Source organism: Carica papaya, chromosome 1 (genome assembly GCF_054855325.1).
Source record: "Carica papaya isolate Zhongbai chromosome 1, ASM5485532v1, whole genome shotgun sequence".
In the NCBI taxonomy this organism is placed as follows: Eukaryota; Viridiplantae; Streptophyta; class Magnoliopsida; order Brassicales; family Caricaceae; genus Carica; species Carica papaya.
Genome location: NC_142309.1, coordinates 20,560,296 through 20,584,690, shown reverse-complemented (window position 1 = coordinate 20,584,690; position 24,395 = coordinate 20,560,296). Strand labels below are relative to the sequence as shown.

Here is a 24,395-nt window from a genome sequence, read left to right as displayed (position 1 = left end):
TTGAATCTACAACTGTTGCAGGAAGTGACACCCTTGAAAAGGAAGCTGGACGAGTTTGGTACGTTCTTGGCAAAGGTGGTTTCATATTCTGCCTTGGTTCTCCAGTCTTACATATTAAGAAAAGTATTGAATTTGTCATTCTTACTTTGTTTTTTGAAATAAAAAGTGTAAAGTAACAAAGTACCAAGGAGGTACCGTTCATTTATAAAAAATTTACAAGTGTGTTGGGATGTCAGTGATATTCCTAAAATCTTCATCCCTAATAATGTCATGCCCCAACATAAAAGATCCAAAATAATTGTACCATTTATCTCTCAACCTATAAGTCCCAACCTCTTTACTTTCAAAAGCTCTTAGATTCCTTTTCTTCAAATTGACCCAAAAAATACTCAATGATATTAATTTTATGTATTTATTCTTGGTATCAAACACACTCCACTCCCAAATCTCTTCTTTTATAGAATCAGCATCACCCAGTTGATTCTGATTAAACCATAAATCATACACCACAAGTCATAGACAACCGAGCGCCAAGAGAGGATGTGATTGCATGATTCCGCAGCATGCTTACACAACTAATACCAATTAACCAGCATATGACTTCTAGTAATCAATTTGTCAATAGTCAAAATGCGTTCTCTATTGGCCTCCCACATGAAAAAGAAAACAATTTTAGGTCGCACCTTCGCTTTCCAGATCTAATTTTCAGGAAACATATATGTATCATCAGGATCCTCTCAAACAATATGCCTATAGAAGGATTTAACAGATAAATCCCCCTTTCGATTTAGCTTCCACAGGAGTTGATCCAGCTCCATAGTGATTTGTGTTTTAGAAAGAAGCCGTAACAATTCTTCATATTCTCTCACTTCCCAATCATTTAAGTTTTTGTTAATATTAATGATCCAGATAGTACTCCCATTAGCTCCTGCATACGCCTTCTCAATAATCAGATTCCTGGATTGAGCTATTACGAAGATACGTGGAAACCGACTGCCCAGACAGTCCCCCTCCATCCATTCATCCAACCAAAATCTTATTTTATCACCTCTACCCAACCTCCATGTAGTACATTCTTTAAATCTAGGTCATCCCATTAATATTTTCTTCCACAAACCTACCCCATGGCCCCTACTAATCTGTCTGGCTTCATCGCACATCTCCAAGCCACCCCATCCCACCTCAATAATTCTCCTCCAAAGCCTTCCATCTTCCTTCAAAAATCTCCCCAACCATTTCCGTTGAAGTGCCTCATTCATTTCCACCAATGATCTAATACCCAGGCCGCCCTTTTTATAAGACCTTTTAAGTTCATCTCATTTCATCACATAATATCTTCTTCTCCCTTCCTCATCTCCCCAAAGAAAACGGTAATGTATGACTTCCAATCTTCTTGCAACTTGGCAGGGATTGTCAAAGTGGAAAGGAAATATATAGGGAGGTTTGCAAAGGTGCTTTTGATTAAAGTGTGCCTCCCACCCTTTGACACAATTTCTTTTCCAACCTGTTAACATTTTTTCAAATATCTCAACCACAGGTTTCCAAGTTTCTTGATCTTTGAATTTTCCCCGAAAGGAACACCAAGATATTTGATAGGAAGATTGGCTGGTTGACACCTCATAACCCAGGCCAGATCATGTTCATCTCTTTTACCCCCAATTCTGACCATTTCAGTTTTATTAAGGTTGATGTGAAGTCCAGAGATACCCTCAAAACATCGGAGAATGCATCTTACGTGAAGCAGATATTGTTTTTCTGGTAGTCAGAACAATAAAGTGTCATCAGCAGAAAAGAGGTGAGAGACCTCAATGGAATTCCTACTGCTGCCCACATAAACCCCTCTCAAGAGCTGGAGTTCTTTAGCCCTATTCATCAGACCATTTAGAACTTCTATCACAACAATTAAAAGGAGTGGGGAGAGAGGATTCCTCTGTCTAAGGCCTCTAGAAGCTGTGAAAACTTTGATGGGCCTCCGTTGATTAAAACAGCAAATGATGTGGAAGTTATGCAAGTGTGGTTCCACACTCTCCATTTTTGTCAAAAACTCATTCTCCCCAGCAAATAATTTACATAATCCCAACATACATGATCATATGTCTTCTCCATATCAAGTTTACACAACAATTATTTTTTTTTTCTGGGCCACCAGGTCGTCCACAATTTCATTAGCCATCAAAATTGCATCTTGGATTTGTCTACCACCTATAAATGCATGTTGACACTTCCCAATTACCTCCCCCTGAACATTAGAGAGTCTACTAGCTAATACCTTAGCAATGAGCTTGTAAATGCCGCCAACTATGCTTATAAGGCGAAAATCTCATACATTTTTAGTTCCCTTCTTCTTGGCAATGAGTACAAGAAAAGTTGAATTCAAAGATCTAACAAATTTACCATTCTCGTGCATCTCTCTAAATACCTCAATGACAATGTCCTTGATGACATGCCAAAATACTTGGAGAAACTTCATATTAAAACCATTCAGCTGCGACGCTTTATCTCCATTGCAACTTCTCAAACATTCATGCACTTCTTTCTCAGGAGAATTCTGCTTCAATCATCTGGCTGCCAGCTTTGGAAATTCTCCCAAAATCCAAACCATCCAATCTCGGTCTCACCTTCAACTCTTCCTCATAAAGCCCGGAGAAATAAGATCGGGCAGCTTCCCTCAAGCTGTCGTTACCCCGATGTCTCACCTCATCCACCCACAATTCATCCACAAAGTTGCTCCTCCAATGGTGGCTAGCCAGAGCTTGGAAATATTTAGTATTTCGGTCTCCCTCCTTCAACTACTTCTCCTTCAATTTTTGTTTCCACTCCTTCTCCTCAGTCTGTAATGAGCTAGCTATTTTTAGCTTTAAGTCATCCCTCCTAATCCTCTCCTCATTTGTTAACCCGACCCTCCCTTCCTTCAGACCAAGTTCCCCCAGCTCACTCATCATTTTGTTCAGCTCTTCACCTTTCTTCTTCATTTCCTCCTTTGCCCAGACCTTTATTTCATTTTTCAGATATTTCAGTTTGTAAGCCCGTCTGAAACTAGCCGTCCCTTGAACATAATGATTTTTCCATTTCTCTTCCACAAAGAGCCGAAATCTTTCATCCTCCAACCAATAATTGTCTAACCTGAAAGGAATCGCCCCACTGAATACCATCCACTTTGAGGCAGATCAGGAAATGATCTGATATAGGCCGTTGAAGCAGTTTTTGGCAAACACCTACAAACTGCAAGTGGAAACTAGGTGAAATGAAAAGTATATCCGGGAGCATGAGGGACTGCTTCTTTGGTTTGTCCATTTCCACGGATCACCAACCAGTGGCAAATCAGCCAACTCCAGACCTTCTATAACCTCTCTGAACTCCTGAGCGCCAGATACTGAGAAGGAAACACCATTTCTTTCCTCCCTTCTTATTACCATGTTAAAATCCCCTCCTACCACCCAATTTATGCCCCATTTCCGTTTACACTCTCTGAGCTCCCTCCACAAAACCTCCCTCTCCTCTTTATTACCACGATAATAAACACCAGTATATACCCACTATACCCCTCCCTTGCAGTTCTTGTGCAAGGCAAGATAAGGTAGCCTCACCACTCAAAACATCCAGACTTTGGACCCTCTCTTCATTCCACATCAGAATTAACCCACCAGCAGACCCCTTCACCGGGATAACATGCCATCCCACATTCTTTCTCTTCCATAGGCTCCTTAGAATCCCCTCATCACATCTATCCAATTTAGATTCCTGCAAGTAGACCAAGTCAGACTTCCATCTCCCCAGATAACCCTCGATGACAGTACATTTATTCAAATCGTTGATACCTCTCACATTCCAGGAAACTGTTTTTCCAATCATATAAAATGTAAGCTTTCTCTCACCCCCAAATCCCTGTCCTCCTTCCTCCTGCCATTATAATTTATGAGGGATTCCAATCTCTTCAACTCTCCGGGAGTTCCATCACAAGTTTTCTTCTTACTCTTTAGCCCTGTTTTCCCCCATTTTCTATTAGCAGCACGTCTACGATGGATTTCAGAGAAAAAGGAGTATACCTGTTCTTTCACGCCTTCCAATGAGACTCCCATAATTTTACTGAATTTTTGAACATTCTATAGAACCCAGATCGAAGTTCTGCCATCATCCACTGTCTCCCGTTCATCTCCTTGCAAACTCAGGCTGAGGCACCGATTGCCAACATGGTCCACACCCAAAATGATCGTCTGTACCTCTTCCTCATACACAACCATTGCTAGGCCTCCAAAATAAGCTGCATCAGCTTTCTCTTCTACCACTTCGCTATTCTTCCTCTCCTCCCCAAATTCACTGTCACTGAGATCGTAGAACAACTCTTCGCCTCCTTCGTCAAGCAAACCCGCCATCTCCAAATCCTCCTCCTTCCTTTCCTCAAAATACACAAATTTCCCTTCCCCATCGACCACTTTGTGTGATTCCTCTTCCTCTTCTTCTTCTATCTCCCCTCCTTTAGGGTTTATATTGCAACCCGTTTTTACACTCAAAGTCTCCCCACGGGTCGGGAAACTCCCAACAGGCCTCCATCCATATTTTTTAGTCGGGCTTCTCCCTTTAGGCCTAAACATTCCGGTGTTGGGTTTGTCTTTGTCATTCTCTAATTTTTCAGATTCCATGATCTATTTTCCTTTCTCTTCTGGGGTGTATCTTCGCTGCCCACTGGGCCCTTGAAGGTTGGCTCAGGTTGGGCCTAACTTTTTCACTCCCCTCGAGCTCCGTCCTCCAGTGCAGTTTCCTTGTATTCCCAGTCAAACTTTATGCCTGATTCGACTGCATCCCTCACGAATCTGGTCTGTGCTACCCAATTCACGGATCTCCCTCTGGAATTCAGCGCCGCTGCATAAGATCAACCCCCACCAACCTCCACCGAAGCTGAATGTCTTTTTTGCAATGGGGACATTTAAAAGAAGCGTTCCACGGTTTGACCTGTCTTTGTTCCATTTGTCTATCCCCTTTCTCTTTCTCCTCCGTCTTCTCTTTGCTCTTAGGGTTAATAACCTTACATTCTGCCAATTCAAAAGCCACCACCATGAATAGCCACCATCCTCTGCCTTGAAAACCATCTGGAATGAATATCCTCGCATTTTTTCCCCACAGTTATGAAAAGACCAAATACCCCTCCTATTACTGTAAAAAAAAATCCACAGCTCCCGGTGTCTCCCTAAGTAGTGTTTAGCCCACAGGCCTTCCCCCTTCTTCCAGTAAAAGTTTTCCGAGGCATTAAGGAACCACACTACCTATTGTTTTTGAAGCAATATCGATATTTGGAAACCCTGTCTATTCTCATAAATCTATATCCTGTCGAGCCTTTTCCCCTCGCTCACTAGGTCGAACATTTTGTTATCAATTGAGAGAAACTTTCTGCCACTCTGGGGCGTCATGGCGGCCCAATAGCCGGCTGGCAGCCGACAGAAGCAGAAACTCACTCACTCTCTCTCTATCTCTCACTTTTTTCCTCTAAAATATTCCTGTTAGTTTGTCATCCTTACTCTTGCTTTGATTTCAAGAAGCAGGGTAAAGACGATTCTTAAAATTCCTAATGACCTAAATGAGCTTAAAAAACTAGCTTGATTCTTATAATCCCTGCTTTTGGATCTTGTTATGGGTTTGGAAATCGAGAAATTAGGAAGGAGATTATAGAATATGATTCCTTTCTGCCTCATGTTTACTAAAATGATTTGAGCTTGTTAAGCAAGAACCTAAGGATCTCTTTGAGTTAGAACAGTAGTAAAAAGCTTTCTGAAATTATTCTCTGCTGACCATTTTATGCTTCCATTAATATGAGGTTACGTAACAGTAAGTTACAGGACCATAAAGTAGAAACAATTGCCAACCCAAATCCAAGTAGAAAGATTAAGAAGAAAGAAAAATAATCAAACGTTTAAGTTTAAAAATAAAACTGAAAATAAATTAATTAGAAAACTAAACAGATAATTGAATCTTCCGCTTGTGGATCTATCCTTATAACTGTTAAATTACTATTGAAAGTACTTGCTACTATTTTATTTCATTAAAGCTCATCATGTCACTCTCTGTCTCAAAAATACACTTGGCAAATAAAACCTCCAAAAATCATCTGCAGGATAGACATGTTATCCAAATCTAGAGTTTTCTGTGAGCAGCTGATTGAATGACAGTTGTAACGAACCTTTGGGTGTTGAGATTTCCCAAATATATCAGATGTCAGGGTACTAGGAAGGCTGCAACCTCTCACAATAGTTTCTTTTTCCTTCTGCAGGGCTAGAATAATTTCTGCAACCAACCTGCCTTTTAGTGCTGCAATAATTTTCATGTTTCCTTTGAACTCTTGCAGAATTTCATAATTGGTACTGGTACCAAAGTTTTTAGTAAATGCAGCTGATAATTATTGGAGATTGAAGTGTCGATCAATATCCACCAACATTGTTGGAATGTGCATCCCAGTGTGATAAGTGATTGTTGGATATTGGCTACCACAAGACTTGCACCAGCCTGATGATTTCACTATCTAGTTTCTAGTTGCCAGTCCCATCTTCCCCTGTTAACATTGCTTTCTCTTGTTGTGTTTGAAAAATTATGGAAAATTCTTTCAACTTTGTTATTAGTTCTCGTTGCTTTCCGCAGTCTTGCTCCCACTCAAGATATTACTGTGCCTGGTCCTCCTGATACCATTTGATAAATGTCTCAAGTTATTGCTGACAGATCTTAGATCAGCCATAAAAGCAGGCTGTGGTTCCATATTTTAGATTTTTGTTTTGATTTAGAAATTGAGAAGCTAGAAAGAGGATTTGTAGAATATGATTGCAGCAACTTCCTTCTTTTTCTGCCATATGTTGACTAGAATGACTTATGCTTGTTAAGAATCCAATGATCTCCTCGAGATAGAGAAGTACTCGAGAACTTAGTAAAATTATTTCTGCCCCTAATACTTATATGGGCTACATAACAGTGGGTTATGTAAGGTAGAAATAGCTGCCTAGACAAACCCGATAACTTCTTCTAGAAAATTATAAAGAAAGTGACATAATTGAACAGTTTAATGTAAAACAAAACTTGGACGTAAAATGATAAAAAAAAAATTAAACAGATAATCGTCTATCGGTTGATTTGTCCTTGTAACTGTTCAAAATACTAGTGAAAGTACTACATGCTGTTTTATTTGATTAAAGCCCATAGTGTTGATTTATTATGAACTGATACTGACAAGGAAAAAAAGACATTAGAGGACTGGAGCTAAAATTTACGTTTTCATTTATTCGGAAAATGAATAGGTGAGAAGGACTCTAGACTATAATCTTTTTTATGGTTTTCATCCTAGGATTGTGTTGGACGAATAGAATTGGGCTTTAAAAGAAATCATCCTATTCCTCAACAAGTGAACATTTAACTTCAAAAATAAAACTGATAAAAAATTAAACAGATAACTGAATCTTCCTTCTTTTGGTATGTTATTGGAACTATTTAAAATACTAATCAAAGTACTAGCTGCTTCATTGGTTTATTAGAGCTCATAATATTGATCTACCAGGCACAATTGCTGCCTGATGACTAATTCAAGGCACATCCATGAATTGATTGACAACTACTATTACTTTGACATATTGCCTTGATACCATGTAGAAGAAAAGCTAAAAAGAAATATTACTGTGGTATTGCTTTTACTATATGCTGAAGAAATAGTGTGTAATATTTATAACAAGACTTATGATACAAATACAAAACTAAGAATAAGAACTATATATAGGAAGAGATTATATTAGAAATACTCTAATGGAATCTTTTGGTATGTTTTCAGGTTATTGCGGGGATTTGTGTTCTGGTATGGGTGGTAAATATCGGTCATTTCCGTGACCCTTCTCATGGCGGTTTTTTGCAAGGTGCAATTCACTACTTCAAGGTAAATAACCCTGGAGGAATTATATCTCAGCTTTAAGAATTAGATCTGTTTGAGGTTTCTGTAATTACTTTTTGTGTAACAAAAGTTTGTCTTCTTTGAGAGTTTTTCTTTTTGGCATCTTGTTGAGTTCTTATTCTTGAAACACGATCTTCCATGATTGACTTTGTTAACTTCTAAATCATAACTTCTATGTTATGTTGCATTTGTGCTGTGAGTTTGAAGGCATTGTTTATGAACTGGAACTAAGTTGATTGCTCAATATACAACCACTTATTTGTTTTCTGTTGTTGTAACTCGAAAACCACTTGGTTTTCCCTGTCCTAGATTGCAGTTGCTCTTGCCGTTGCAGCAATTCCTGAAGGGCTTCCAGCTGTTGTAACCACGTAAGTGCTTTGAGTTACTGTGCTGTATATGAATGATCATGGTGTGCAGTAGATGCTTGTGATTATTTTTTGAAAGAGTGGATGCTCTCTAACATAGAGTGCAGGTGCCTATATATCTCTATTCTATTAGCTTGTGGGGAACCGTGTCTCTTTGATGTTCTTGGTAGAAAAAGATTATGATATGGGGAACTGTGTCAAATACATCATAATCATAATCTCAAAGTCTTTTGGACCTAAATATGTGTGCTGAAGTCTGTTTATATAAGTGATTTTTTTTCTTTTTTTCAAAATTTATGATGGTACAATGTAGCGTTAACTGCGGAAATGGTACTGATCTTGATACATTCATACTTAATGTTCTAATGCTTCCTCATTGTAGATGTTTGGCTCTAGGAACGAAGCGAATGGCACGGCTGAATGCTATTGTACGTTCTTTGCCATCAGTGGAGACTTTAGGTTGTACTACAGTGATTTGCAGTGACAAGACAGGAACTCTGACAACTAATATGATGTCTGTTTCAAAGGTTGTCATCTCAGATACTGTATTGTATGACATTACATCATTGTATTACTTTTTACATCATTTTTACAAGTTTATGAGGGAAGTTTCCGTAAGCATGGTGGGTTGTGCAACATTAACTCCACACAGTTATGTTTCCGTCGATCTTTTTTTTGCTTTGGTGCTAAAAGTATGGGATGTTTAGTTTTAAAATTTGAAGAGTTAAATCATAGGTTGCTCATTTAAGTTCGAAATGCTTTGTGCTTGGTAGATTGGATTACCTAAGAAAGTTTACTTACCTGTGTGGACTGCAGCTCTTCCATGTATCTCATGACAAAAATGATTATTATTAGATCCAAGTCAATATTGCAACCTATTAGTTTAAATTTCAGTTACTGGAGGTTAATATCATTTAAATATCTGAAGTTAAAATAATTTAAATATCCTCAGTGATCAATTTACAACCTTTATGATAACTTTACAAATGGCATTTGACATCTTTTTCTCTGTTTCTTTAGATATGTGTTGTTCATTCTATAGAACGTGGTCCTGTGATTGGTGAATATAGTGTTGGTGGGACAACATATGCACCAGAAGGCACCATTTTTGACAGCAGTGGGATGCAGGTAAGCTTTAACATGATTTCCAATTTGTATCATGATGGTGCTTACTTGTCATTAAGAGCTAGCCTAGCAATGTGCACACTGTTTTTGTAATTAATTGACATGTTGCTTTATGCATGTAGTGGGTAGCATATGCATGTTTTAGGTTTTCCATTTTGCATGCTGTCCACAATATATGATTATTTTGCAGCTCGAATTCCCTGCTCAGTCGCCTTGCCTTCTTCACTTAGCAATATGTTCAGCCCTTTGCAATGAGTCTGTTTTACAGTATAATCCAGACAAGTGTATGTATGAAAAAATCGGGGAATCAACTGAAGTTGCCCTCCGTGTTCTTGCGGAAAAGGTTATGTTTATTTCTTCCTTCTAGCATAAATTCTGCACTGCACTTATGCACCTTGATTACTTATATGATGAGATAGCACCACGATGCCTTGCATAAAAATATTATGAAAAGCTATTGCTTTTGAAGGATTTTATAAATTGTTTTCTCAAAATTGTTTTGACTCAGTTTCAAAAATATTCAGAATTTTGAAATGTTAATGTACAGAAACCAGCTGTCTGTTACTAGTTTCCCCTACCTAAGATACTTCTGGCCTCATGGATGGATCTCCACTTTCATCTCCCTCAAGATTAATTTGCTGGCATACCGCTGGCATACTGCAACACTTCTACTCTCATTAAGAGTGCTATGATCAGCCCTTGGGAGAAAGACAATCGGCCTGTATCTCCTGCTTTTTGGCTCCCCAAAATTTTCCACCAAGCTTATGCAGCAAATAAAGTGCCTTTCAATGCCTCCAAGCATTGAGCCCATCACAAAAAAAGTATCTAGGGCCACCTCACGTATTGGCCCATCACGGTTTCTTCAGAGAGCCATAATGTATTCTCTACTTGCCTCATTAACCTAAAAGACCTGTGGGTTTTCTTCTCATCCCTACCAAAACTGAGTCCGAGGCTGGAAAATACTATTCCTATCGAAATATACTTTAGATACTATTTCCTTGCATCCCTGTCAATATTTCGATTCTGTCCTTCAACATTGAAGTACTCTTTTAGATGAACAGCTAAGTCCCTCAGTTGTTCTAAAATGAATTCAAGTTGAAGACATACTTTTTCTTCTTCTTATAACTTCAACCAGACTTATTTATTCTTTTTAAGAATAAAATTAGTTACTCATTAGCAGGTGACTGATTAGTTTACTTCCTGGTTCTCTCCTTTATGTCTTTTTTGCATGCTTTTTATAAACAATAGTTTGTCTTAAGGTGTCGACTTACTTGGCTATCACTTTCTTTTCAGGTTGGGCTACCTGGTTTTGATTCTATGCCTTCTGCTCTAAACATGCTTAGCAAGCACGAGCGGGCATCTTACTGTAATCACTACTGGGAGAATCAATTTAGAAAGGTTGGCTTTCAGAAGCTGATCTATGTTTTACTGAATGGTTTTTATTTTCCCTACAGAAATAGGAGTAAGAAATGGCGAACTGAAAGGTTTTTGACACTTTAAACTAAACCATTTTTAAGGATATGTCTTAAAAATCTAAATAGATCAAAATTTGTAACCCATATCAGAGACTCTGCCCTGCAAATAGTGAATTTACTGAACTGCTTTGAAATTTGATACATTAAAAGCTTCAGTTATTTCTAAGGACTCGAATAAAATGAACTAGTAGCATGATGACATGGCTGCACTGTGGAAATCTCCCAAGTGAGCTGTAGATGGACCAGTCTCTAAAATTGTTCCTTCTTGACTTCATCATATTCATCTGGCTCAGGGAGCGCAGAATTTTTTGAAATCTTCTAAGTAATTAATCTTAACTTACATATGCAGAAAGTATATTAAAATCAATTATTTTAGACATCCTTACTTTCTATCAATATGGAATTCCTTCGGTGATATCGAAACAATGATAGCAGCATTACTATCCAACTGGGTTATGGAAGTAACAAATTACACCTCATACCATGATGATATTAAAAAATTGATTCTCCTGAAGTACCATTAACTGTGGTAGTGAAATGAATTTGTTGATTTTGAAGTGAAATGAGTAATATTTCTGCTTCTTTTCTTACCAAAAGGATTCTGCTTTGTCATTTGTTCCTTGAAGTGCCATTAACTATGGCAATGAGAAGAATTTATTGATTTTGAAGTGAAATGAGTAATATTTCTGCTTCTTTTCTTACTAAAGGATTCTGCTTTGTCATTTGTTCCTTCTCTTCACGGAGGGACTGCTAGTTATATGTAAAGCTTCCAGCTGTGTAAACCAGAGTCTAATTGCAAATAATACTTGCATCTTTGACAGTAACTTCTAGCTAGTTGTCTGTCTACCCAGCTTGAAATTAATGCTTTGCAGGTTTTTACGTTGGAATTTTCTCGTGATCGCAAAATGATGAGTGTCCTTTGTAGTCATAAGCAGACGGATATTATGTTTTCAAAAGGTGCTCCTGAGAGCATCATAACTAGATGCACTAATATCCTCTGCAATAATGATGGTTCCACTGTTCCACTGACTGATACAGTCCGCTCTGAGGTGGAGTCAAGGTTCCGCAGGTTAGACAGCATATATATCTATATGTATGTATTTTCATGAATATGAGGATCTCATTTAAGTTTATTTATTTTTATACTCTCTATACTAAGAGAAAGTGTTGAATTCCAAATTGATGTTAAAACGTTTTCTTCTGGTTTATGTTTTTCTTCACTCTGCCTTGATTAATCTAGATGACTGCAGAACAATTTTTTCCTTGAAGTCTGCTTGACTATCAACCTTTTATGGTTGAGAATTGTCATCTATTTTACCCACTTAGTGTTTTTCGAGTCAATTAATTTTGGTGCTTTATCTTATACTTGTGATCTTTTGAAAGCATTTCTGGTGGTTCCCTGTATTTTCATTTGATCTGCCCTGTATTTTACAGTTCAGATTCTCCCCATTTGTTTTATTTTTCCTGTATGTGGGTTGCACAGTCTGGTAAGCCCACCTATCCTGCTATTTGCATTATGTCATTTTTTGCCCTGTCTAGTTCTGTAATTTGATGTCTGTCTTAATTTTACAGTTTTTTGCATTGCTATGTTACAGCATGTTACGAGTTGGACTTGATGTCAATGTCAGGTCTTCATTTTTTTTATGTAACACCGTGTTATTGGTCAGTCTTGCAGGAAAGCAAACATTGAGATGCCTAGCTCTAGCCTTGAAGCAGATGCCTAGGGGTCAACAGACTCTTTCCTCTGATGAGGAGAAAGACCTTACATTTATTGGGTTGGTATGCTTTCTTTTCAAAAACTACTGGTTAGCTTATTTATTGTGTGTATGAAATGCTAGATTTTGTGCACAAAGCTGCTCTGGTTTTTACTATATAGTTGTGAAATTGCCATCGAAATCAACAAATTTGGTGTTTGCAATACGGCTGCAAGAACTTCAGTTCTGGGTCAGGTGATGGTGATGATTCAAGGATCATCATAGGTATTTTATCTTCCTCGTGTATAAATCCATTATACCTGGTAGCACCCTCTTAGGTCATCGTGAATGAATTTCTTGTGGGATTTTCCTCTAGAGCATCTGGCTTTGTACCAGAGGGTGATTAGAATCATGTACGTCTTCATCAGAATGAGTAGGATAGCAGAGATGGGGTTGACATGACTCACAAAAACCCATGGAAATTCTTGTCTCAATTTACTCTTCTTTTCTTCCTTCGCTTCCATTGAGGGCGGGGGATGGTTATCTCCTACTTTAGGAGGTTTGTGTTTGAGAAAGTTTCTTTTTCTACTTTATTTCCTCACCTTTATAGGTTTGCTTCACATCAACATCATTCTATTGCCTCCTTTGTTATTCAGCGAGGTCCTTGTTTATCTTGGATTGGTATTCTTTCTCCTGTTTACTCTTTTCGCCTTCTGGATCTGCACAGGCAACATCAGTTGCAGGCGTTTTGGTGTTTGCTATGGAGTTGAAAGTTTCTTCAGAAGTTGATGTCTACTTGGACTCTGTTGATAGGATTATTATCATTAATTTGTTGCATGTGGGGCAAGTAGATAGAGATATTTCCGTAGTATGTGTGATATGTTCTTAGGCTTTGAACAAACAATAGCCAATTGTTTTCCAATTTTTTTCCATTGTCAGATAGTTTGTGGCATTGGAATGTTTGTTTGGGGAGTGCTGGTTTGTTCTCCAAAATTTCAGATTTTCTGCTTAGCCTATTTGAGGGGTTTTACGAAGGAGCATAAAACTTTATGGAGGTGTGCCCTTTTTACTGGCTGTAGATTTTGTGGTTGGAATGTAGTGGTGGGATCTTTAACTTGCATTTTTATCCGACAAATATTGTTTTGGACATTGCCTTTGTCAATCATGCAAAAGAATTGGGAGACTATTCTTTATTGATATTTCCCCTTTATTTTTTCTTTTTTGTGTTTTTGCTTTTCTTTCTCTTGGTAGGATGATATTCTTCTATTTTAAATGTTATAAATTTGATACTTTATATTTTAAGATCCTAATAAATCTTTATAAATCCGTTCGTGTACGCATTATCCCTCTCTTGAAGGAGTTATCGGTTAATTCCCAAACCTGCTAGGGGCTTTGTTTTGTATATTTTTGAGCAAATATTTAATTTAGTCTCCGATTTTATACTTCAGTCCTAAATGTTCTTTTTGTCACTACAAAACAGCCCCGAACTTTCTTCTTTGTCTCAAAAGTACTGAGTCCATTTAAAATGGATGGAAAAACCGGAACCAGCTTGTGCATTATTTCGAACCCAAAAATAATTGCTTATGGCTAAGGGTAGATTTCAAAGAGTATAGCTTTTAAGGGCAAAAAATTAGACTGAATTAGGGCATGAATCCTTGAGAGTAGAAACATCACCTTCATCCCTTTATCAGAACCACATGCAAGTCATGGAGGGCATGATGAGAAAATTTGAGGATTGAAATTACTGGGTTTTCTCCTTATCTTCTCTGCAATTCTTTGTTTTCTGAAAATTAGAGATGATTGTGAAAATAGAGGGTCAGGTGCTTGCTAGTGACCATGTGAGTGCAGCGGAACAGATGGTGATGGAGACCAAAGACACCATGGAGGTAGCTGAGAGTTATCTTATTCCATCAATTTCTTCATTTTTTTAAAAATTTATTTATAATGAAGGATGTGATGGAGAACAAGGAGATTTGACGCCTTTTTGGAATCCTAGAATTATTAGAACACAAGGTCATGTGCTTAGTGGTGACTATACGAGTCATGCAGGGCAGGTGGTGATGGAGAACAGCGATGCAGCAGAGGTGGCCAAGGGTCTTTACCATAGTCCATCACTTTCTTTTGTTTTTTAGGTTTATTTTTGCTTGAAGAATGTGATGGAGAAGAAGGAAGCTTCAATTCCTTTTTGAATGACTAGAGATGTTATTTTTAAGTCATCAGGGCTTAGTGATGGATATTGAAGGAAATGAATAATTAGGATCGTATCTTTTTTCTATAATTTCAACTGATTCTGTTTTTTCTTTTTTCTTTTTTTTTTTCCTCCAAGTCATAAGACATTAGCTTTTTTTGGGCTCTCCAAACAAGTTGTTTTTTCCTTTTTGGTGCAAAATTAATGGAGTCACTACTTTAAAGACAAGAAAAAAGTTTGGGGATTGTTTTGTAACCAAAAAAATATTTAGAGCTGAAATCTAACATTTGTCATACTTTGGGGATTAAATTGAGTATTTCCTATGTTTTTCCGGGGTTTGCCTGTCATGTAGAGAACATAGTAGAAGCTAATTAATTATATACAATTCAACATCTTTATAAGGTCTGAAAGGTCCCCTTCTTTGGCCTTATTACTATTAGCCCCAAAAAATAGATTTCCAACCAGAGTTCCTGACCCTTTTCAGTAGGAAGAAACTTTTCAGAGGCTCTTAGGTTCTTTCTTCCAAACGGTCCACAAATATAAAGTGGGATCAGGGCTAAAGTTTATCTTCTGTTAAAAAATTTTCTTATATGTATGTTAAAAATTTGATTAAGAATCAGGATTTTTTTTCTCATGTGATATTTAGATGTAATTAATTCTGGAATCTTGATATAGTCAGTTTATTCAATTTATAACATTTAACAGTTACACCTTGTCATTTTAAGCATTATTTTTAGCCCTTATTTGTCCTTCCTGGTCTGATATCAGTTTTTTTTCCTTTGTTACTTTGAAAGGTTGGAATGCTTGATCCACCGAGAGAGGAAGTGAGAAATGCTATGCTTTCATGCATGACTGCTGGGATACGTGTTATAGTTGTTACTGGGGATAATAAGGTAAGTATAATTTGATACAATTACCTTCTGTTCTGTTTGAGTAACAATTGGCTGTCATTTAAAGCTTTCTTTTCTGATATGAAACAACTTCAGTCCACAGCTGAATCACTTTGTCGTAAGATAGGTGCTTTTGATCACCTAGTTGATTTTTCTGGTCATTCCTACACTGCATCTGAATTCGAAGAACTTCCAGCATTGCAACGAACAATAGCGTTGCAACAGATGGCGCTCTTCACAAGGTATACTTAGGTTATCTCTTTTACTCTCCAAGTTCTAGAATTGTTGCTTATGCATTATATTGGTTGACTTACATGATTTCTCAACTTGGTCAGGGTGGAACCATCTCACAAAATGATGCTGGTTGAGGCCTTGCAGAACCAGAATGAAGTGGTAGCTCTAGACATTTTCTTTAGCCTTTAATTTCTGCACCTTTCTAGGTACATGGGGTTTCCCCATGTTGCCTTGGGAATAATAGATTCATTCAGTAAAACTATATTAATACTATGGAACGTATATTTTCAAGTATAGATATAAAAAAATGGTTTTGCATGCATTAAGGAAAATCCATATTTGAAAAAAAGAAATATCTATTCTTTTCTTGCATGGATAATTACTAAGCGGTTTTGCTCGGCTGGTGAGGTTCTTCTAGCTGACATATTATGCTTAAAATGTCTGTTTAATGTGTGTCTGTCACTGGAATGCCTTGAATGAGGTTCTTGACTGCCAGGAAACCCTCCCCTAGAACCAGGTCTCTGATGGTACTGTTTCAGTTAATTAAAGTGCCTTTATAGCAGGTGACAGATGCCTGATGTGACTCTTATAGACAACAGGTCTAATAGTTTGAAATGTAATTTTGAACGTGTGGTGCTTAAGTGGCACGTTAAACAAGTATTTGAAAGATTAAGTGAGCCTTTTTTGAAAATTTCTTGATGGAAAAGGTCTTTAGAGTGGGTTGAATTCTTTTATCGGTATTCTTTTGTTATCAACTGGCTTTTCTGTGTTCTTCTGGAAAAAACTCTTTTCAGTGTAGAAAAAAAGGTAGCTGGTGCTTAATAGGGTACTTACTGCCATTTAGATGATGGGTCAGAATGAGTGCACAGGTGATAGGTTTTGATATGATGAAGGTTTGAGTATTCTTCTGCTGTCCAGGCTTGCTTATTGAGTATGTACCACTTATCTCCTTGTTTAGAATCCTAGGAGTAGAAGATAAAATTGAGAAAATTTTTAAGGGATTTTTCTGGGCTTGGTACAACTGGAGATGATAAAGATCATTTGTTTACATGGGACATTTTGTTATAAGCCAAATGGGGAAGAGGGTTAGGGTCTTTGGAATCTGGTCTAAAAAATTATTTCTAAAGTAGGTGAATGATTGTTGCATTTCTCTTGGAACTTTTGGCTTTATGCACTAGGTCATAAAGAGCAAAAGTGTCCTTCACTGGAATGGTGGCATACAGAAGATGGAGTTAGGACTCACTGGATCCCTGAGAAATTCATCTTGTAGATGTATCCTTGTTTTGTACTTTACTTTGTTCAAGCATGGGGGACGGATCCTGTTTCCTATTCTGGGAGGATCCTTGGTTGGGAGATTCTCTTTTCTCCTCCTTGTTCCAGCGCCTTTATAGATTATCTGTGTTGTTATAATCCTATACCTTCTTTTATAATGTAGCAAGGTTCTCAATTTTCGTGGAACTCTAACTTTTTTTGTCCTTAATGATAGAGAGGCACCGGATTTATCGATATTACTTATCATGTATGAAACTTTTTGGCCTGTGTCCAGAACAGATTGTTGCCTTTGGACTATGCACTCTTTTGGCAATATTTCTTAATTTTCAACAACCATTTGTTCTTGTGGTATCTTGGGAGGTTATGGTCTCATCTTTCTTGTAGTCATTGGAGACATGTGACCTCTATGTTGGAAGATTCTTCCAACATAATCTTCCAACATGAATTTGAGGGAGTGGGTGAGGAGGAAGGAGCTCAAAACTTTATGGCATGTGCTCTGTTTTCTGGGCGTTGAGTTTAAGTTAGAGCTCAATGCCATAATCTCTAATAAAAGCGAACGATACTATATACTTATTTTCTGATGGGGTTGTGTTTTTGGCTTTTTTGTGGATTAAGGCACAGATTTTTCAGGAATATGCTTTTATCTAGTATTCAAAGGAACTGGCAGGTCATTCTATGTTGAGCCATTTCTATTTATCTTTTCTTGTTTTCTGGTTTTGTTTGTTCTTGTCAAGGATGCCTTACCTTGTTTTTTTTGTAATTTCTTCTATAAAATCATTATCATTTATGAACCTTTATTGTCTTAATAATGATTTCACTTCAATGATACTTGCAAGCTGTCAGAATTTCATTCTTGGTCCCTGTCAATATATCTATTTAGGTTGCAATGACGGGTGATGGTGTAAATGATGCACCAGCTTTAAAGAAGGCAAATATAGGAATTGCCATGGGATCGGGAACAGCTGTAGCAAAGGTATTCACTAATTGATTCATGAGATCTTACCTATTCAAATGCATGTATAGTGTGCTTGGTTAGTCAATTAAATTCACAAGCACAATACATTTCTTATCTCTCTCTCCACCTTTCTCTTTGTTCTTTTTCCCATTTTGTATTATTTCACCTCGTTCTCTTATTTTGATAGTCTTCTAGACTTCTTGAGTCCGAATTTCTAATATCACTGATAATGAAGAGCATGCTGCGTGCCTAATAAGTGGTGTGCAACTTTGGAGATTTGTGTAAATTTTTAAGGGTGCAATTGTGTTAATTTTCATTAAATCACTGCATCAGTTTTTATTTTTCATATTCACATTTCATTTTTTTCTTCAATTCCAGAGTGCATCAGATATGGTTTTGGCGGACGACAACTTTGCTTCAATTGTTGCGGTATGCTACTTTTTCTCCATTAAGTTGTTTTGTACTTCTTCTATTTTCAGAAGTTTGTGGATAAAGTCCTGTGAAGAAGTCTCTATCTGTCACCAACTCTCTTCCCTCTCTTTTGTACATATCTTGTACAAAGAAAATAGATTTTCGTTGTACATAATCTGTATTTGCATGTATACTTCAATAGAATTCTTATCAAAATTATGTGCTATTCCCCATGTTGAACAGTTATAACTTTGGACAGGCTGTTGCAGAAGGACGGGCTATATATAATAACACAAAGCAATTTATTAGATACATGATCTCTTCAAATATTGGTGAAGTAGTTTGTATTTTTGTGGCAGCTGTGCTTGGAATACCAGATACTCTTGCTCCTGTGAGTTAGTCTGAACTATTAGCTCTTCATCCAGTAAAGTAGTCGTTTATGCTAAAAGGATTCTGTTTATTTTTTGAAATGAGCTTGATGTAAGTAATAATGTGTGCATAATTTATGTCTGTTTGTGAACTCATGTTTTTACCTTACATGATTCATCATTTTCTTTATCATAAATTCATAGTGAAATTATCTGTTAACAGGAGTATCAAGACTCTTATTTCTCTCTCTTTAAAAATTTCTCTCTCTAAAAATCCTCTCTACTTTCTCAATCTTTTTCAACCTTCTACTCTCTACTATCTACTATCTACTATCTCCTCTCTTTCTACTTTACAAGCCCATATTAACACGTTCTCGCAGGCCTCCGACCGAGTGGGTCGGCTGGGAGGTCGACCGATACCTCCATCTTCCCACAATGCTCCCTGAAAATAGCAAACGCTTCATCATTAACGGGAGAAAATCTTTCGACATCATTTGCGATGAAAAGAAGCTTGACGATATGAGAATCTACGAAAACAGAAGAGGAAATAGAATTTCTATCACTCTCAACAAAAAAGAAGTTGAATGGATGATTGAAAACCTAAGTGATTTCTACTGAAACAGAGGCAAAGATTCGTGGGGCAGAAATATTAAAGGACAACATCGTCATCTCTTCCTAGCTTTGGTTTGGAACAGACAGAGCAGAAATCTTGTATTATCGAAAGAAAGAGAATTTTCTATTAAAAGAATTTTTATCCCCGATGGTTTTGAGGCAGGGGATGGTGGCGCATTATGAAAGTCATTTTTGAACTCACTGATACACCTCTAAAGAACTTATTTATTTTTTGAAACAATTAGATCATCTCTCTCTTGTTTTCTGGTCTCATCAGATACAATCTGAATCCTCTCACATATCTTTAAGCTGTCGAACTACAAGCACACCTACCGCTTCATCATTCCGTTGGAAGAGAAGAAATCATACGCAGAAGCTCTGGAATCCCCCAATGCTAACCCTAAGTAGGTGATGACAACTGTACCCGACCCGGCCCGGCCCGACCCGGAATCCCAAAAACCCGATTTTTTGAAATTCAAAAATAGAAAAGAAAAAGCGGGAAATAGATACAAAAGAGGGTCACTTCAACTCATAAGAAGACCCGCCATCCTAAGGAGCCCAGATTCACTTGGACTGAAAAAAAGAAATGGACTAACGAGGCAGACCCAAGCAACATGAACAAATCGAAGTCTAGCCTGACTAGAATGGCACCAAAAAGTTAAGTGGGCTTGGAGAGAAAAGAAAAAGGATCCGCACCCAAACCCGAATCCAAATTCAATCATTATATCAGAGCCACAAACGAAATATGAGAATTCGGTCTTGCAAATTCGAGCCCTAGAATCCCCTATCGAGACATGGCAGCTAATGTCTTTTGCTCAAACTCCTGGTCTGGTTCTCAACAAATTTCATGCAGCTCCGTTATGAGTCTCGAAGAAGAGCTACTTTCTGGTGCGGGCTACAAATTGGTGGTGCATCATTCCGAAACTGAAAGCCTAACAAGCAAGTTTGAAGATTCAGGTTGACAGAGTTCTGTCCGATGTTATCGAGTCTATCGATACTCTTTTGAAAGATAAACATAAGTACGATCCTCAACTATTCTCTGATTGGATTACACAAAATATTTTTTACATCAGTTAACATGTTGGGGCTTCTTTTTTGGTTATGAAATGGAAGCTACAAACTTATTCATTGAGTTGGAGAAGAAGCCAGAAATCTGCAAAAGCGAGTCTATACTCCTGCATACTAGCAAAAAGAAATAGGCAGAAAGTGGATCCAGAGAGCTAAAACGTTTATAGACATCAATCAATTATGAGGGTTGCAGCAAAAAATCCAAGGAATCAGAGGTCGTTTTCATTCAACCCAAATGACTAATAAAATTATTTCTTGGAATGTTAGAGGTCTTAACGACCACAAAAAAAAATTATAATCAAAGGGTGCCTAAATAGATGGAAGCCTACCATCATATACCTTCAAGAAACAAAAATGGAGGTGATCTCTAAAAAAACTATTCGCAGCTTGTGGAAAATGGCCGACATTGGCTCGAATTTTCTCCCTGCTAAAGACTCCACTGGAGGTACTCTAATTATGTAGACAACGAACAGAGTTCAATGTCAGAATGTCTTTACAGGTGAAGTAATTCTTTCCTGTCTATTTTCTAACAAAAATAGCAATACTTGGTATTTATCTGGAGTGTATTGCAGAGGCAACTCAATGGAACGTTTTCAACTTGAAGAGGAATTATTTAACGTCAAAAACAATTGGGGGTCAAGGACATTGTGGGCGGGGACTTAAACATGGTTTTGAGGAGCTCTGAAATATCTGACAACAACTACTCCTATAATGATATTGATGATTTCAGGGCTTTACTTGACAAACTTGATTTAAATGATTTGTCTCTTAAGGGTGGAAGATGGACTTAAGAGTAATCAAAGAAGCCAACCATCTTTCTCTAGAATTGATAGATTCCTTCTATCATCCGAGCTGCTCCTGAAATTATCAGGTGTCAATCAAAATGTACTCTCAAGACCTATTTTAGATCATTTCCCAATCTCTCTGACTATGGATGGTGTCAAATGGGGCCCTGTATCATTTAGACTTGACAACAAATAGTTGGGTTCCATCAGCTACAGAATTGTTGTCAAGCTAACAATCCTAAAGTAGGAAATTAAAAATTGGGCCAGAGATACAGGGAGAAAAGAAGAGAGCATAACAAATCTTATTTCCGAAATTGATGTCCTGGACAGGGAAGAAGAAATTGGTAATTTGACTATTCTGGAAAGAGAGAGGAAATGTCACCTGAAAGCTGATTTAGCCAAGAAACTACAAATGGAAGCTACCTCCTGAAAATAAAAATGAAGAGAAAAGTGGCGCAAAATGGAGATAAGAACTCTAAATACTTTCATATATTAGCTTATCATAGAAGAAGAGTGAATTATGTTGAAGAACTCAATATGGAAGGCAAGTGCATCAAGGGTAATGAGACTTTTAGAGAGGGCGCAAAATCACATTTTCGGAAACTGTATAAGGTGAGTACCAGTTACAGGCCCAAACTTGACAATCTTTTCTTCAACAGTCTTGGTGAGGTGCAGAAAAATCAACTGGAGGAGGAATTCTCCAAGGAAGAGATTTGGTTATGTTTGAAAAATTGTGATGGGGATAAGGCCCCAGGCCCGGATGGATTCGACATTAAATTTTTACAAACCTTTTGGCAGGTCATTAAATCGGACATACTTGATTTTTTCAAAGATTTTCATGCTCATGGAAAATTTGTTCGCTCTCTCAATTCAACCTTTCTTGTTATGATCCCAAAAAAAGCTTAGCCCAAGAATATCAATGATACATTGAAATTTCCCACCTTTGCTTCGTGGATGTCACGCTCATATTCTGTCAACCTAACACAAGTCATTTAATATTTCTCAAATGCATTCTGATATGCTTCCAGGCTGTGTCAGGATTAAAAATTAATCTACACAAATCAGAATTTGTTGAGCTGGGTTGCTGCAATACTGGAAATACATTATGTGATATTCTTAGTTGTAAAAAATTGACCCTTCCCATTACCTACCTGGGTGTACCTTTGGGAATCAAGAAAAACGACAAAAGATGCTGGGAACCGGTGATTGAAACGTGCAACAACATATTAGCCGCTTGGAAGAAGAAATTTCTGTCTAAATGAGGTAGATTAACACTCATAAAGAGCACTCTCTCAAATCTGCCTATTTACTATCTGTTATTAATATTCGCATAAATGTTGCCAAAAAATTGAAAGCCATCCAATGCAATTTTCTATGGGTGACAGTGAAAACAAGAAGAAATATCATCTGGTTAAGTGGTCGGATGTTAAAAAACCTTTGAGGGAAGGTGGATTGGGGTTGAGATCCTTGACTAAATTAAACAAGGCCTTGCTTGGTAAATGGATTTTGAGATTTTGGAATGAGAACAACAGTTTATGGAAATTGGTTATCAACTGCAAATGGTCTAAAGGCAATCCTCATGATCTTTCACACATTCAGAACAGCAACTATGGTATTAGTATGTAGAAGAACATAATTAATTTGAATGATGCTGTTTTTCATTGTTCTAAGTGGTCTATTGGAAATGGACAAAAAATTCGTTTTTGGGACAAAATTTGGTGCGGAACTGAAAAATTCAAAGACAGATTTCCTCATACCTACGCTATCGCTAAGAACAAGCATGCATCTGTTTGGGACGTTGCTGGTTTGGCCTGCCAAGTTTCTTGGAATGTCCCGGTCGCGAGAAATCGTAATGATTGGGAGCAGAGCTGGAAGATTATGAATCTCTACTTCTTACATTGACCAGCATTACTCTTACTAATAGGGATGACAGATTAATTTGGAACCTCAAAAATAATGGATTATTTTCTGTCAATTTGCTGCATTGCTTTCTGGACGGTCAAAAACAGAATATTCAAAGAACTTTTCCATCCAAGATAATATGGAAATCTGGTGCTCCTCCAAAGAAATCATTCTTTGCTTGGGAGGCTGCAAAGGAGAAGATACTCACACTTGATAATTTGATGAAAAGAGGCCACACTATTGTTAATAGATGCATCCTTTGTAAGTAAGACTTGGAAACTTGTAATCACCTCCTTTTGAAATGCCTCACTACTCAGAATCTCTAGAACATGATCCTAGGGCTGCTGGGGGTCTCTTGGGTAATGTCTGAAAATGTTAACTTGGAATTGATGGCTTGGGAGGGTCTAAGCAGCAGCAATAAGTTCACCAGACTCATTTCTCTTACTATATTTTGGGTCATCTGGAAGGAAAGAAACAAACGGGTTTTTGAAGGAGTCGAATATGATTTTAACATCATCAAGAATAACTGGTTTAACTATTTTGGTTCTTATATTTTAGGGCGTAACCTTGATTGTTTTGACGATTTAGGTAATACTGTAGATATGTTAGTCGAGATGTAAATTTTGTACATGGGGGGTGCTCCCTTAGCACCTTTTGATATTAATACTGCTCTTACTTTTGTTTATAAAAAAAAAATAGTGAAATTATCTGTTATATGACTGGAAGGAACTATAATTTTTCTCTCTTTTTGGGCTTTCACTTAATATTGCAGGTCCAGCTTCTCTGGGTGAACTTGGTTACTGATGGATTGCCTGCCACTGCTATTGGGTTTAATAAGCAAGATACTGATGTGATGAAATCTAAACCTCGTAAGGTAGTTTTCCTCATTACTTATAGGGTTTGGCAATTTGAGATCAGAACTATGTCCATTTTTGTTTGTAGGGTTTCCTTTTTTTTTTCCCCTTTTATTGGGAGTGGGAAGGGGGAAACGGGTGGCTTTCATTGAAATGGAAAATTAATCTTCCTAAAGTGGGATCATGCACTTTGCTAGTGGGAACTGCAGGGTGTAGGTAGCCTGAGAAAGGAGCACCTGTTTTTCAAAATATGAACTTCTATGACATGTATACTTTTCTTAA

The 24,395-nt window shown here is 37.5% G+C and overlaps 1 protein-coding gene across 8 annotated transcripts in view; it reads left to right on the top strand.

Annotated features, from left to right (window-relative positions):
- ECA3 (endoplasmic reticulum-type calcium-transporting ATPase 3) overlaps positions 1–24,395 on the top strand; it is a 57,201-nt gene that overhangs the window by 18,982 nt on the left and 13,824 nt on the right. For 7 of the 8 annotated variants that reach the window (XR_015819892.1, XR_015819897.1, XR_015819894.1 and 4 more), the window contains 16 exons: positions 22–75; positions 7,799–7,900; positions 8,225–8,283; positions 8,663–8,807; positions 9,301–9,408; positions 9,596–9,748; positions 10,699–10,803; positions 11,753–11,949; positions 12,548–12,659; positions 15,557–15,655; positions 15,749–15,894; positions 15,988–16,045; positions 18,039–18,131; positions 18,492–18,542; positions 18,784–18,915; positions 24,032–24,133. Coding sequence is in view for 5 of the 8 variants with exons in the window: in XM_088221368.1 (XP_088077494.1) it covers positions 22–75; positions 7,799–7,900; positions 8,225–8,283; positions 8,663–8,807; positions 9,301–9,408; positions 9,596–9,748; positions 10,699–10,803; positions 11,753–11,949; positions 12,548–12,659; positions 15,557–15,655; positions 15,749–15,894; positions 15,988–16,045; positions 18,039–18,131; positions 18,492–18,542; positions 18,784–18,915; positions 24,032–24,133 (1,716 nt within the window). In the remaining 3 variants the exon portion in view is untranslated. Of the gene's footprint in view, positions 1–21; positions 76–7,798; positions 7,901–8,224; positions 8,284–8,662; positions 8,808–9,300; positions 9,409–9,595; positions 9,749–10,698; positions 10,804–11,752; positions 11,950–12,547; positions 12,660–15,556; positions 15,656–15,748; positions 15,895–15,987; positions 16,046–18,038; positions 18,132–18,491; positions 18,543–18,767; positions 18,916–24,031; positions 24,134–24,395 lie in introns of those variants that run through there. The other variant, XM_088221371.1, reaches the window with a different exon arrangement.